The 13914-nt window shown below is 35.3% G+C and overlaps 2 protein-coding genes across 2 annotated transcripts; one reads left to right on the top strand and one right to left on the bottom strand.

The window, feature by feature from the left end:
* Positions 1-327: 327 nt before the first annotated feature.
* LOC692911 (transmembrane protein) lies at positions 328-1680 on the bottom strand (the record flags this gene model as incomplete). The annotated part of the gene is given in 3 exon segments (NM_001046754.1): positions 328-1203; positions 1321-1373; positions 1452-1680. Coding segments are annotated over 3 exon segments (351 nt in total). The 3' UTR covers positions 328-981.
* Positions 1681-3544: 1864 nt separating this feature from the next.
* On the top strand, positions 3545-13676 carry LOC101746152 (sodium/potassium-transporting ATPase subunit beta-2). Its single transcript, XM_004929095.5, has 6 exons — positions 3545-3851; positions 7983-8240; positions 8805-8985; positions 10035-10146; positions 10230-10398; positions 10640-13676. The coding sequence occupies exons 1-6, from the start codon at positions 3716-3718 to the stop codon at positions 10741-10743; spliced, it is 960 nt and encodes a 319-aa protein (XP_004929152.2). The 5' UTR covers positions 3545-3715; the 3' UTR covers positions 10744-13676.
* The last annotated feature ends 238 nt before the right edge of the window (positions 13677-13914 follow it).

Here is a 13914-nt window from a genome sequence, read left to right as displayed (position 1 = left end):
CGGCAGCTCATATCTCAAAACACTCCAATATTATACAATAGGCAGCGGCTTTGATACCGTTGTGATGACTTAAAATGTTATTAAAATTCTTTGACTGTTGTCTGAGCTACCAGATTTAAAAAAATGCCAGGCCTGCAAAGAAATAGAAAACATGCTATATATATAAATTTTTTCTATTGTTCATTTGGACACAGTATGAGGAGGATACTAATGCAAAGGTATTCTGTTGCTTGTGGCAAGTTTGTAAAGCAAAACACATTTCGATCAAATCTACTTTGCTTGTATTGTAACAATGTTTTAATATTAGATATTATCCATTTTAATAACATTATTACACAAACAACTCATAATTGTAACAATTTCCTAAACACATATAAACACTGCTATGGATATTTATGATAATAAGTTATGGTCATTGACCAATGTGAATTATCTACTCTGGAAAAGTATTCTAAATGTATAACTGTTTACCCGCTTAAAAGACCACAAGGCCTTATATTGATATGAAAATTATCTTATTTATTAATAATTGTTTATTTTATGATTTAATTATGAAATAAACAATTATTAATATAATATAATTGATATAATAAAATATTTTTTTAGTAAATAATAGCTTTTATTTACAATAAAGATGGAACACTTAAATTGCCCAAACTACCTGTAAAAGTACACTTCACTCCAACCAATTGAAACCAATCATATAAGATTTGTTTTAAATAAACTAATGAAAATTTTGCCAATTTAGTTATGTAGTTTAATGACAATTCAAATAAATATTATGCTTAAATTTATAGCTCTCGTAAGTAACAATAATACAACTTTTCTAATTGCTTTAACTGTCACTTGTAATATTACCAAATAACATAACATCATTATCATTAACAATCTGTTTGATATGGCAAAATTTAACAATCTTTAAAATGTAACAAATGCAAAATGTGCAGAATTATTCTATTTTTAATTTTTTTATACTCTTAGTCATTCTAGATTTTCTAGATCTGCTTTAGTTGGTGTGGGAACATAATCATAAGATAATGCCTTCCCTCTGTGATTGAAGATATAAAATGAGGGAAGATTGTTCTGTGTCTCCCATTTGATAGCATTTAATTCAGCAGCAGCTGGTATTTCGCGAAGATTACCCGCCACATTCAACACTCCCCACATGACAGCAAACAAACTGACCACAGCTTGGATGACAATCTAAAAAAGGTAAAACATGAAACATATTTAATTCTTTTCCTTCATTATACTTTTTTTTAATATATTATTATTATGTATATAAAACTTTCCAAAAAGTAAGGTAAATTCTGAACTTACATCCAATGGTAACGTGGTAAACTCTTGTGACGTGATCCTCAAATATGATCGATCTAGAAGGCAAACATAAGTTTATATTAGCACTATTTACCAAAAAAAAAACAATTATTTAACATTTAAATCACACTTACGTTGTGTAGCTGAGAAAGCTGTATGGAATAACGAAAGAAAACCAATGATCACAATAACTTTATGAAATGAAGCCATGTTATGTACACTCTAATAACAACTTAAAATGAATAAAATGCAAATTGTAATAAATTATTTACAAATACAGCAATACAATGCTGCATCAATGTGTCTAATTTATAAAATTGCTACACATTATAAATTTTTCACAATCTTACAGTGCTTAGTTAGGTCTCAGTTGCACTCAAATTAAGCTTGTTGAAAAAATATCGATACATCGAAATATCGATATTATTTTTTCAATGTATCGATATTTTTGAGCGATATTTTATACTTTTTATACTTCGATACATCGATGTATCGATATAAAATTCCAAGTATCGAAAAGGTATGAAAATCGATAATTTTTTCAGACCAACAAACGTTTATTAAATGTGTACCCGGGATTTTTTTTTTTATGAAATTTGATGAAACTTCATGAAATGTCATGAAACTTCCTGAAATTGAAGTTCATAAAATGTCATGAAATTTCATGAAATTTCATAAAGTTTCATCAAATTTTATAAAATTTCATGAAAACTTATAGAATTTCCTATAATACCTAGAAAAGAGAATCCAACAAAATTCTGGTTTGATTGTCGCCTTTTTACCCCAGTCCTTTCCGACATCGTTCTAAAATATTTGATATCGCCTACGTCCTTGGTTTCCTCAGAGAGAGTGGCATCTGCTGTAAATCTCACAATATCCAACAAGAGAAGTCGGCTTACAGCCGAGCACATAAATTAAAGAGTTTTTCTTATGTCTGTATCAGATAAAAATTGGTTGGAGTAATCAATAATTAAAATTCCTTAATAGTTCTTGATTTATTAAAAATGATGATGATTGATTAGCACGAATATTCTCTGTCAAATCATACCGATATATCGATACATCGATATTTTTTAATAATAATATATCGTTATTGATATTTTCAAAAAAGATCGATACGATATATATCGATACTTTATTGCATTTCGGACATCCCTAACTCAAATATTATGTGTTTCATCGTTGTAGGTACTTATTAACTCCATGGTTTCATCTATGGTTGCTTAGGTGTATAATCTGTGATTAATGTCAAGGTTTTTTTTATAAAGGATTTTATGACCTGGTAACTAAGACTTTTAGGTGAAGTCTTATTTTAATTTTAATGAAAGCTTTTTTTTTAATGTAAATTATTTTATGAAATGAAATGAAGTTGATTAATATGAAACATAGCATGAATTGAGATGAAATGAGATTCTTAGTAAAATGGTGATTATTTACTGAAACTTTTTCAGTGGAGTTTTTGGAGGATCCCGAGAAGTTACGTTCAGCGGCTTTGTTTCATTTTCCCAAATTTATGCACTTTCACAGATACTAAACGGTTATTAAACCACCGCTATTACACATTTAAACCTGAAGAAACACTAAATGGACAAAATAAAACAAATCACACAACTTCACTTCTCGCGTTCCCACCAAAAATTCTAAGGTGGTTCCCGGAATTCATAAACATCTCAACGTGAATGCCATCACTAATCTTACGATGTAATTGTATTGTACAACGGCTGCCTCACCTTTCATATCGAAATGCATGAGTGCTTAGACGCAAAAATAGGTCAGATATTGCTTACACCTGTGGACTTTCTCAAGTACGAAATCAATCGTTATTAACACTACCTATTTGTACTTTTAAGAATTATAAAATCACCATTCGTAGTCCCGCTAGGTGGGTGGCACCGTGCAACGTGCACTGCATTGTTCAATTTGTTACGATCGAGATCTTGAGATCTCTCGAGATCTCAAGATCTCAAGAAAACGATGTGAGTAGTGAAGTTCAATAAAAGGCCCGCATATGATATTAATTTATGTTTGTATGACGATAGTGAAATTGGCTCTCACATTTCTTAAATACAAAAAAAAGTTGCCGATTCCTGAACCTGTATGGTTACGTTTTCAAGGCGAATCGGCCCTTCCTGAATCGAGTATATTAGCGACGTGATCTTTTCAGCGAATCTCATTGTCGCGAGTGTATTAACTATGGTATATCTATGGTCACAGCACTATAGTTGTTGGCAGTTAGCTTAAGTTTATTTTAACCTAAGGGTCTTAGTTACCAGGTCATAAAATCCCTTTAAAAAAAAGTTAAGTTCATTTTAAATAACGCTCTACAGGGCAGGTTGTGAGTGTTTTGTCTATATATGTTAGATGATTTCAAGAAGTAAAGAAATAAAAAATAAATGAAATGTTAAGAAATCCGAAGCTCGAAGAATTCCAAATGGACACCAAGCCGCCCCGAAAGAGTTTTCAACACAAATTCAGTGATTTTCTGCATAATGATGAGACTGGTACTATTTTAGGTCGCACTCCTGAAAGCTGGTGTAAGTAAAAACTTATTCATTAACATTTAATGAAATTCGATTTTTAATATAAGAATTATCGCTTGTTTATTATGTAGAAAAGACTTATAAGATCAGATATATTGTGTTACTATTTCACGTTGGGCGTGGCTGAAGAGTTTTAAAATATATGACTTTTAACATAAAATCTATATTTTATGTTGTATAATACGAACAATTTTATCTAATTTCAAAACCTAGACTATGAAAACAGAAAAATAAAATAAATTTGGGGTAAGCTGCAGTGCCACTTTTGTTATTAACTTATTAGTAGTACATATTCTTTAACTTAATACAATAAAAAGCATTTATTTTTATTGCATGATTGCCACCATCTTCTCTGAGACACAAGATCGTAGTCTTTATTGCATTGCTGTTCTACCCGTAAAACTGAATCACAACTGGTAATAATAGTTGATTTACTCAGTGGCCGACGTACTGAATTACAGTATACTACAAATGGAATTGAACTACGTAAAAATGTCGCCAAATCTAAGCGTAGTAGTGAGCCCATAAAGATATAGGCAGGTACATACAGTCGTGGTCAACTAATTAGGGACAATCTCTAGTTAAGCCAAATTGTGAATATTTTTTTTATTTTCCAACGAGTCTTAGCAATATTCCATATCTTTTACATGTAAGTGTAATTATTCATTTATATGCGCGATTATACAAACAATAACAACTTCTTAAACATTAAACCTCTTTACAGTATAGCTGATACAATATCATAGTGCTATTGGTTCAAAGAATGCTGGCTGGCCATTTAATTAGGGACACTGAGGTATAATTCGTTCTAATTTAAAAATTGGAATTTTAATACTTTTTTGTTTCTTTTCTTATTGTTTAGTGGTCGTTTTGACGGCAATCCCGATTTTTTATTTTAAGTTTTGAGAATTATTTTGAAGAAAAATGGGCAAAAATAAAAGTTGCGATCCGACACTACGAAAAATTATCATGAAGTTTGTCGAGTGTGGTTGGTCATACCGAAGGATAGCACAACATTTAAATTGTTCAAAAACTATGATATGCAATGCAGTGCAACATTTCAAGCGCTATAACACAGCTTTAAACGTGTCCTGAACAAAAAGATCGAGAAAACCGACTCCGCAAGAAGATAAAATGATAACCAGGTTAGCTTAGAAAGATCCGTTTCTAGGCTCTATTTTAATTAAACACGAAGTGTTTGGGGCAAACGAAAGAGCCGGTGTATCTGCGAGGACCGTTCGACGACGTTTGGTAGAAGCAGGGTTGTTCGGAAGAGTGGCTCGCAAAGTACCGTTGTTGAAGAAAGAACATAGAAATGCTCGTTTGGCATTTGCACGTAAATATGGACATTGGACCTACGCCCAATGGCAACATGTACTTTTCTCTGACGAAACCAAGGTTAATTTGATTTCTTCAGATGGAAGGCAATATGTACGGCGTCCTGTAAAAGCGGAAATGAATCCAAGATTCACAAAAAAACAGGTGAAACATGGCGGTGGAAACATTAAAATATGGGGTTCATTTTCTGGACGTGGAGTGGGACCTGTGAGGAAAGTTTAGGGTAACTTAGACCAACATCAATACACGACAATATTGGAAGAAACTATGCTTCCCTATGCTGAGGAGCATCTCCCTATTATATGGACGTTTCAGCAGGATAACGACCCGAAACATACCGCCCATTCAGTCAAGTCGTTTCTTACCAATCAGTTTGTATCGGTGCTAAATTGGCCAGCAAATAGCCCGGACCTCAACCCAATTGAGCACCTTTGGCACGAAATCAAGAAAAAAGCTGCCACTTATCGTAATACAAATTTGGATGAACTTCATGAAGCTTTTCGTCAGGCATGGGCAAACATTCCTGTCGAAACATGTCAGAAACTGATAATGTCTATGCCACATCGGTGTCAAGCGGTAATTACTAACAAAGGTTTTGCTACTGGGTACTGAATTTACACGTAATAAAACGGAGCTGTTAAAAATATTATAACACTGAAGGTTATAAGTTTTGTGTAACTGTATTTTTCATTTTACTTTACTGTCCTTAATTAAATGTCCACTACAGAATTGTACCTTAATATTTAATACATGTTTCATCTTTGATATTAAATACTTTTTCTATTTATTAAATCTTTTATTTACAGACATTTATAGCATAATAATCGGACCACATTATGCAAATAATAGGTGCTGAGAAATCAATAGGGTTTTATATTTAAATGTACATAACCGGTTATAGCCCTTTACTATCTTAAATGTCCCTAATTAGTTGACCACGACTGTATATGGCATCCACCTGTGCAAGCTTTCGTGGCTTCCTCAAGCCAGCCTCTTCATTCAAGATGGTAACATGTTTGTCTACAGGGCATAGTCTCTAAAATTATAGTGAAACAGGTCATCAAAAAAACACACAGTTCAACAAAACAAACAAAAAAATAGGTACCTTTATTAATTTACTATACAAAAAGAGTGGGTAGTTCTTTGCTCTTCGACTGTTTTATATGATATTAATACATAATTTTTTTTTTCCTAAGGTGGGTGCTATGATGTTTTAATGGCCCATCTGGTTTTCAAGTGGTCACCAGATCCCATAGATGTCAACCATGTCAATGCTGCTACCCTTCTTTAGGCACAAATTGTCTCACTTTTTTACAGGATAACGGCTGTCCTACCCTTCAAACTGAACATTACTGCTTAATGGGAGAAATAGGCAGGCTGGTAGGGTCTTAAAATGCCCTACCAGCAAATTATAAATTATACATTATAAATTTTTATTTGACAGAAATAGGCTAGAAGGAAGGTGACCTCCAGTCACTAATTTAATTAATTAAAGATTATTATACTCTGATAGATTTGTGACTTAAGCCCACACAGTGAATCTTTAATCCTCTTTAGAAACCTTATTTGTTCAAACCAACTTTTTAGTAGTTTTTTTGCTCAAAATTGTGTATATTTATGACTTTATTGATTTCCCTTTTTTTTATTGCTTAGGTGGATGGACGAGCTCATAGACATCTACAACGTAAATGCTGCCACTTACCTAAGTTCTAAGGTCTCAGTATAGTTACAACGGCTGCCCCACCCCTCAAACGACACGTATTATTGCTTCACGGCAGAAATAGGCAAGTTTGTGGTACAGACCGGTGCGGATTCCTAAGACGTCCTACAGCCAGTAGAAAATAAGTACATCTTATTTTGAGCATTCTTCAAAGACAGAAAGGTTCAAACCATGCATATATAATCAGTGAAAATTATTGCTTTGTGGGTATTCCGGTGCTGTCCAGTCTGGTTTGGTAGTACAATAATACTCTGGCAGCTGTTAAGTTTAGGTACATAATATTTAAAGTACCTCTCCAGTACCCATTGTTTCAATACAATTGCAAATTTAATGCTCAAGTTTCAAGATAGGCAGGCAGTCATTTAAAACTGAACTAGTAACACAAAATCTGACAGCAAATTCTTTGCTGATGTATATAGTTGTATTATTTTTAATCCAAATTTTCAAACTAGAATTCATTGCTTTTAATAGATGTAGGCAGTATCTTTGATATGCCCTATTCGACATTTATGAGAAAGAGTCATCATCATTTGAGCTGTAGGATAGTATGTAATAAAATATAGTTGTGAGTGTTAGCTCAGATGCGAGATTGGAGTTGATTTTTTAAGTGCGATTGGCAATGAAAATACATTAAGTAAAATGCATTCAATAAACACAACTCTTATAGTACTGAAATCATGGATATACATTTTTTCATATATATTAATATTAATAAAATAAAAAAAAAATATGAATAAACTATGTTATAGATGTTATGTGTTGCCTATTGTTATTGGGTATTAGAAAATGGACTAAAATAGACTGTCCAGTAGAAATTATAGTAGAAACTACACATGTGATGTAATTGAAAACAATACAATTAATGTGTAATTTGAAAAAACATTTTACTCAATTTTAATGCCCTCAATTTTTGTGCCTTTCAAATAGTCATTTGAAAGGAACAAAGAAATAAATAGTTAAACAAATATTTAGTAGAAAATAGGCATGACATTATCTCTATCTATGCTTAGGTTAAATATACAGTATTAAATATATTAGAAGTACAATTAATACGCTATTTTCCACAGCTAAGATCTTGGTCTTCTATACGATATTCTATGCAGCACTCATAGCTCTGTTTGCAATCTGCATGGTGACATTCCTGCAACAGTTCATTAACCCCCGAGTACCTCGTCTCCAACAGGAGTACAGTGTGATTGGTACAAGTCCAGGCTTGGGCTTCCGACCCCTTCCCGCTGATGTAAGGAGTACACTAATATATTACAAGGGAACAGGATATGAAAGCTATAAATTTTGGGAAGACCAGCTGATTGATTTCTTGTCAGGTACGATCAATATTTTACCTTTTTTTTTCATTTATTATCTATAAAAACTAACAGTGAATTGTGTATGTCCAGATAATAAACTATAATACTAGATCTATAATAGAAGATGTAGATGTATATTAGAAGACCAGCTGTACTCGTCCGCTTCGCTGGGCATTTAAAATTAACATTATTATTTCTCACCCCCACAAAGATTCTCATCATTAACGCCCCCGCAACTGGTGTAGGGAGTCCAACACTCATTAGCCTATCCATTAAGTACATGTATTTTCTACATGGATATCAAGTTTCAAGTCAATTGGATGCATGGTTCAGTAGTTATAATGGAACATCCGTAAAAACCACTAGATTTATACATTCACAGGATCTGTTATTGTGGCAAGCCTTGATGGAGGCCCTTGTCCAGCAGTGGACTTTTGTTAAATCTTTTGTTACTAGATAAATATATAAAATTAGATAAACTGTAAATTTTATGATTTTACATAAATTTTACATAAATTTTACAGTATGCCTTGCGGTACAAATGTGACAATTTCAAATTGATCCATGAATTTCAAATTTTAGTATACAAGAAGAAAGGGCAGACGGCAGGCACGGGTCAGAATATTTTCAACTGTGACTTTAGGAATCCACCTCCCCCTGGCAAGGTCTGTGACGTAGACATCCGAAGCTGGGATCCTTGCATTGAAGAGAATCACTTCTCCTTCCACAAGTCTTCACCTTGCATCTTCCTGAAGCTTAATAGGTAATTTATTTTAAATTCACTCTGTTCATTGTTGAGAATCCTGTTTGTGTAAATGGGCTGATCAGAGAGAGAGAGAGAGAAAGGGATCAGATCACACCCTAACACATGTTGGGTTCATGTTCATGGAACATGGTTCCTTGAGCACACAGGGGTCACATGACGTGAAGGTATCTTCCCACGTCCTAATGAGGTTTCAATTGCATTTGTACTAAGTAAGTTATTTTGCCCTAAATGGATGGATTAACAATTAAAACTAGATATATCTAGGTTGGTTCTTCATAGTTAATGACCAAGACGATTCTACCGTTCCGACAGAATATCGCGATTGATTAGCTCGGAGGAGTAGACAGAGCGATATAGTAGCTGGTGAGCACCGGAACACGTGACAGCTTCGCGACAGAGACTGTTTAGACAGAGACACTTTTTACTGGTGGTAGGACCTCTTGAATCCGCACGGATAGGTACCAACACCCCGCCTATTTCTGCCGTGAAGCAGTAATGCGTTTCGGCTTGAAGGGTGGGGTAGCCGTTGTAACTATACTTGAGACCTTAGAACTTATATCTCAAGGTGGGTGGTGCATTTACGTTGTAGTTCTCTATGCGATACGCTAACCACAACACCAGGTGGGTCGTGAGCTCGTCCACCCATCTAAGCAATAAAAAAGAAAATCTGTTGCCGCCTACCCATGCGAGTTAACGCTGTTTCGTGAACTTAATGTCCTTGTATAATACTCGAAGAGAAAGCGCTTGTCCGACACTACACTTGGTATCAATGGTCTAATTTAGTCCATCATAAAGTAAATTCCACCAATCACTTTGGGACATGAGGCCAAGCTCCACTCGTGTTTTAGCTGCCCCCACCCTTCAAACCGGAACTCAGGATTGATGCGGCATGGTGTTCCCCACTCGTGCCGGCCCATAATACGTCCTTCCGCCAGTAGACCACAATACACCTCTGGACCCCCGCGGTCCAATGACATCATGATATCAATACCGCCGTTGTCGTCCCATACTGGCACTGTGCTCAGAGCGCACGCGGAATGTTGCAGGATCTACGGCTGGCGGCCCGAGTTCTTCGACGACCTGGCGAGCCTCCCGCGCGACATGCCCGACGACCTGGTCTCCTACATCACGAACGCCACCGCCAACAACCGGGACTATGTCAGTATTGCATCGAAGGACTTTATATAGGTCCTTGTCACGTGTGGTAGTGCAAAGCATCAAAGTGAACGATTGGTCCACAGGCCAACATGGTGTGGGTGTCGTGCCAAGGCGAGACCCCGGCCGACAGGGAGATGTTGGGCCCCATCAGCTACCTGCCTTACCCTGGTTTCCCGGGATATTTCTATCCCTACGAAAACGCGGAGGGATATTTGAGTCCGCTCGTGGCCATACATCTTCAATCTCCTAAAAGTAAGTTAACTTTGATGTGTCTTGTGGCCGAGTGGTGTCAGGCTAAAGTAGCATCTCCAATCTCTTCCCGAGGGTGTAGTAAAGCGACTGAGGGATTTGCAAGAGAATGGGCAGCAAATTGCTATCATCAACCGGCATTACTGGGACAGTCGATTAATAATAAATGCAGTTTAAACTTCGACCAGTGTCCTAGAATACCGTGCGTTGACACTTAAAAAAAATTAAAATACCTTCCTTTCAGCTGGCATAATACTGAACATCGAGTGTCGCGCCTGGGCCAAGAACATCAGGTACGACCGCCGGGAGAAGCTAGGGGTCGTTCACTTCGAGCTTATGCTGGAGTAATTTAGCCACATCGAGCAGACCAATCTCACTTGGGCCATACTTAAGTCGGACTGATCTTGCCGGTCTGGACTAAGGCCTTTTTCAATAGATATTGTTTTAAAGAAACTGAAAATAAAAACCTCGAATCTCTGGTTTGAATCTAGCGATTATTCAGCTTCATATGAAAATGAATTTTCTCTATTCGGATTTGTATAATCTAGTTGTAATATAGAAAAAGTGTGTCCGTCCATTTATAACTGAATTTTATACAAATCAATTGGATTAGAATTTAAGAAGATACCGGGTGTAAGAAGATCGGTCGTGAAACTGAAATAGGAATGAATTACTGTCGTACACAGAGATGATGCATTTACTAAATCTATACTAATATTATAAACCTGAAGAGTTTGTTTGTTTGAACGCGCTAATCTCAGGAACTACTGGTCCAATGTGAAAAATTATTTTAGTGTTAGATAGCTCATTTATTGAGGAAGGCTATAGGCTATATAACATCACGCTAAGACCAATACAAGCGGAGCACCAATAAATAATGTTTCAAAATCGGGATTTTTTTCCTTTTGAGAGTTTCCGCTGCGTGCGCTGCAGAAACGATTAAAGTTTTGCTAAAATAATGTATGACAGAATTGTTTCCCTTCAAAAGAACTTAAAAAAAGTCCGCGACAGCATATGTCTATGTTATGCCGGCCACTGACCTTCACATGCGCGCAAACATTCGTACAATGTACGAATGTTTGCGCGCATGTGAAGGGCCGTCAAACATTCATTCGCAAACCTAGCGGCTGTGCAAATGAGTTCGCATACTCAATTTGCGAACCCGTTTGCGCTTCCTCCTGCACTTATTTACGAATGTCTCACCAATTTCTCCTCCTTTTTAATTCGTCAATAGAATATTGAAGAGAAAAAGAGTTTTTAATTCTTTCCGAGACATCATTTCAGCCATGCTGTTTTTATGGGATTTCTTTTGATGAAGATACGCTACACAGTAGACGTCACGAACTATGAAAATGGCGTATAGTATACGTCCGTTACCTTCGCAATCGTCGGCGCAACTGGGCAAACGAATATGTGGGAGACTACGCGAAGGTTCGCGGTTCGCACGCTTTGAGGTCTGTTAAAAAACCAACACAGCTTGGAAAACCACGAATGTAGCGAAAACTTTGCATAATCATTTGCAAATGTCGTCCTACACTTGCGGGTTTGCGTATTCGTGCGCATGTGAGTGACCGGTGTTAAGGTTGGCTCACTATAACGTTTTTTATGCTGACCAAATTTGTTCTAAAATAAAGCATTATTGGTGAACTAAATAATCATAAATGTTCCCCGAATTTTCTGGACGCGCAATGTAAAGCGAAGCCGACAGTCGGCCGCCACCGCGCTCCGAGCACGCGGGACCCGCGCCGCGCTTGATTAGGACGAAACACGAGCTAATGCATTTATCGTTTGTTTTTTTATTGCATTTCGTATTCGCTTTCAGGAACGATCATTGTACACCCCGTATACAGTGCCTTTTGTGTGTTTTAATCTTAAATAATTACTAAGACTCACTAGAACGATAACTTATAAATTTAGATTTATTGCATTTACAGAAAAAATAGTCTTGTGATTCATAAAAATTTTTTAAAATTTAATTAAAATTGGAAAAAAAAAGAAATTGTGCTAAAGGCCTTACTTCGTATCTAGAAATATATTCTGATTTATTAATTTTAAGAATATTTTTTTGTATAATTGGCATTTGTGGACTTGATTCAAGATATCAATCATATTATTTAGTACAATGTCGTAATTTAACACGTAAAATGTTCATAACGTGTGGTGTAAAGATATCACTCACATCACTCAAATGTTATCGAGTTCGACTCGCGCCGACGCAGCGCCCTCTTAATTATTATAAAATTAATTAATAGAAAAAAAAGTTCAAAACCACGGAGCATCTAAAATATTCCTCATTTACTGAATTTTACATTAAATGTGGGTACTTGTTAATTTTACGACATTAATATTTGTTTTAGCTCCTCAATACAATTTTTTAGTGATTCATTTCAAAAATCTTGATTTCGTTCTGTGTCGTTTGACCGCGCGTGAAGATGTAAGTAATAGTAATAGTTCGTGTTCATTTTGTAACAATTTTAGGGTGATTACACAAGGCTGAGTTTTATTTTTATATACAAAATAGACATTCCCACAATTTATTTTACTGTTATATTTTGTACTTATTTGTGTTTTTTAATGTTTTGTCACACTTACCTGTCTACAACGTGTAAGAGACAATTATTAAATTTGAAACAGCAATAGATAATAAACCGTTGTCTGTCTGTCAACATCCGTGTGAGGACATTGACCCGTTCGTCAGTTATAATATTATCATTACGTTGTTTTCTTTAAAAAAATAATAGAAAATTCGCTCGCGGTATTATTTTTATTTTTTTATTGCCCTTGTAGGCAGACGAGCATACGGCCCATCTGATGGTGAGTGGTTACCGTCGCCCATGGACATCAGCAATGCCAGGGGCAGAGCCAAGCCGCTGCCTACCGCTGGCGTTATTGTGTCTTGTGTTATTGTGTCATGATTTCGAAAATTGATATGGACGATATTATGTATTTTTTTAACTGTGAAAGTACAGAGTGGCCCGACTCGGGTAAGTACCACCGTTCCACACATTCCTGCTCTATGGATTGCCTACGTACTATTTCCTGCCAAGCAGAAATGAATGAATTTTTAAAACAAAAGTCTAATCTCGATATTAAACAATATTGAATCTCAATTTTTTTCTTGTTAATGGCAATATTTATATTATTATTAGGGTAAACGCAACCGTCCATTGAAGACTAAAATAATGTAAGATGTAATGTTTTAGCGTTAGTAATTACGTGATACGTGTTGATAAATGTGTGTCTAAAAATATTAGGAAAATAAATTTGAATTTAAAAAAAGAGCCAGAATTATTTTAATTATTTTTACTAACCAGCAACCAGCCCTTACTTCGCTTCGGGGACTAAAATTTACTATTGATTTTGTTGAATTTTCTTTTATACAAATCTGATATTTGCAGCATGCATTCTATCTTATGTTATGTCAAACGCCATAATGTTTAATTAAAAAATTTAATATTAAGGTCGTTATGTTTTCTTAAATTTTCTCATTTTCGGCGCATTTTTTAAATGTTTTTTTCA

The sequence above is a fragment of the Bombyx mori genome, chromosome 4, assembly GCF_030269925.1.
Source record: "Bombyx mori chromosome 4, ASM3026992v2".
NCBI lineage: Eukaryota > Metazoa > Arthropoda > Insecta > Lepidoptera > Bombycidae > Bombyx > Bombyx mori.
Note: the sequence above shows the minus strand (reverse complement) of the source record. Positions and strands in the feature narration are given on the sequence as shown.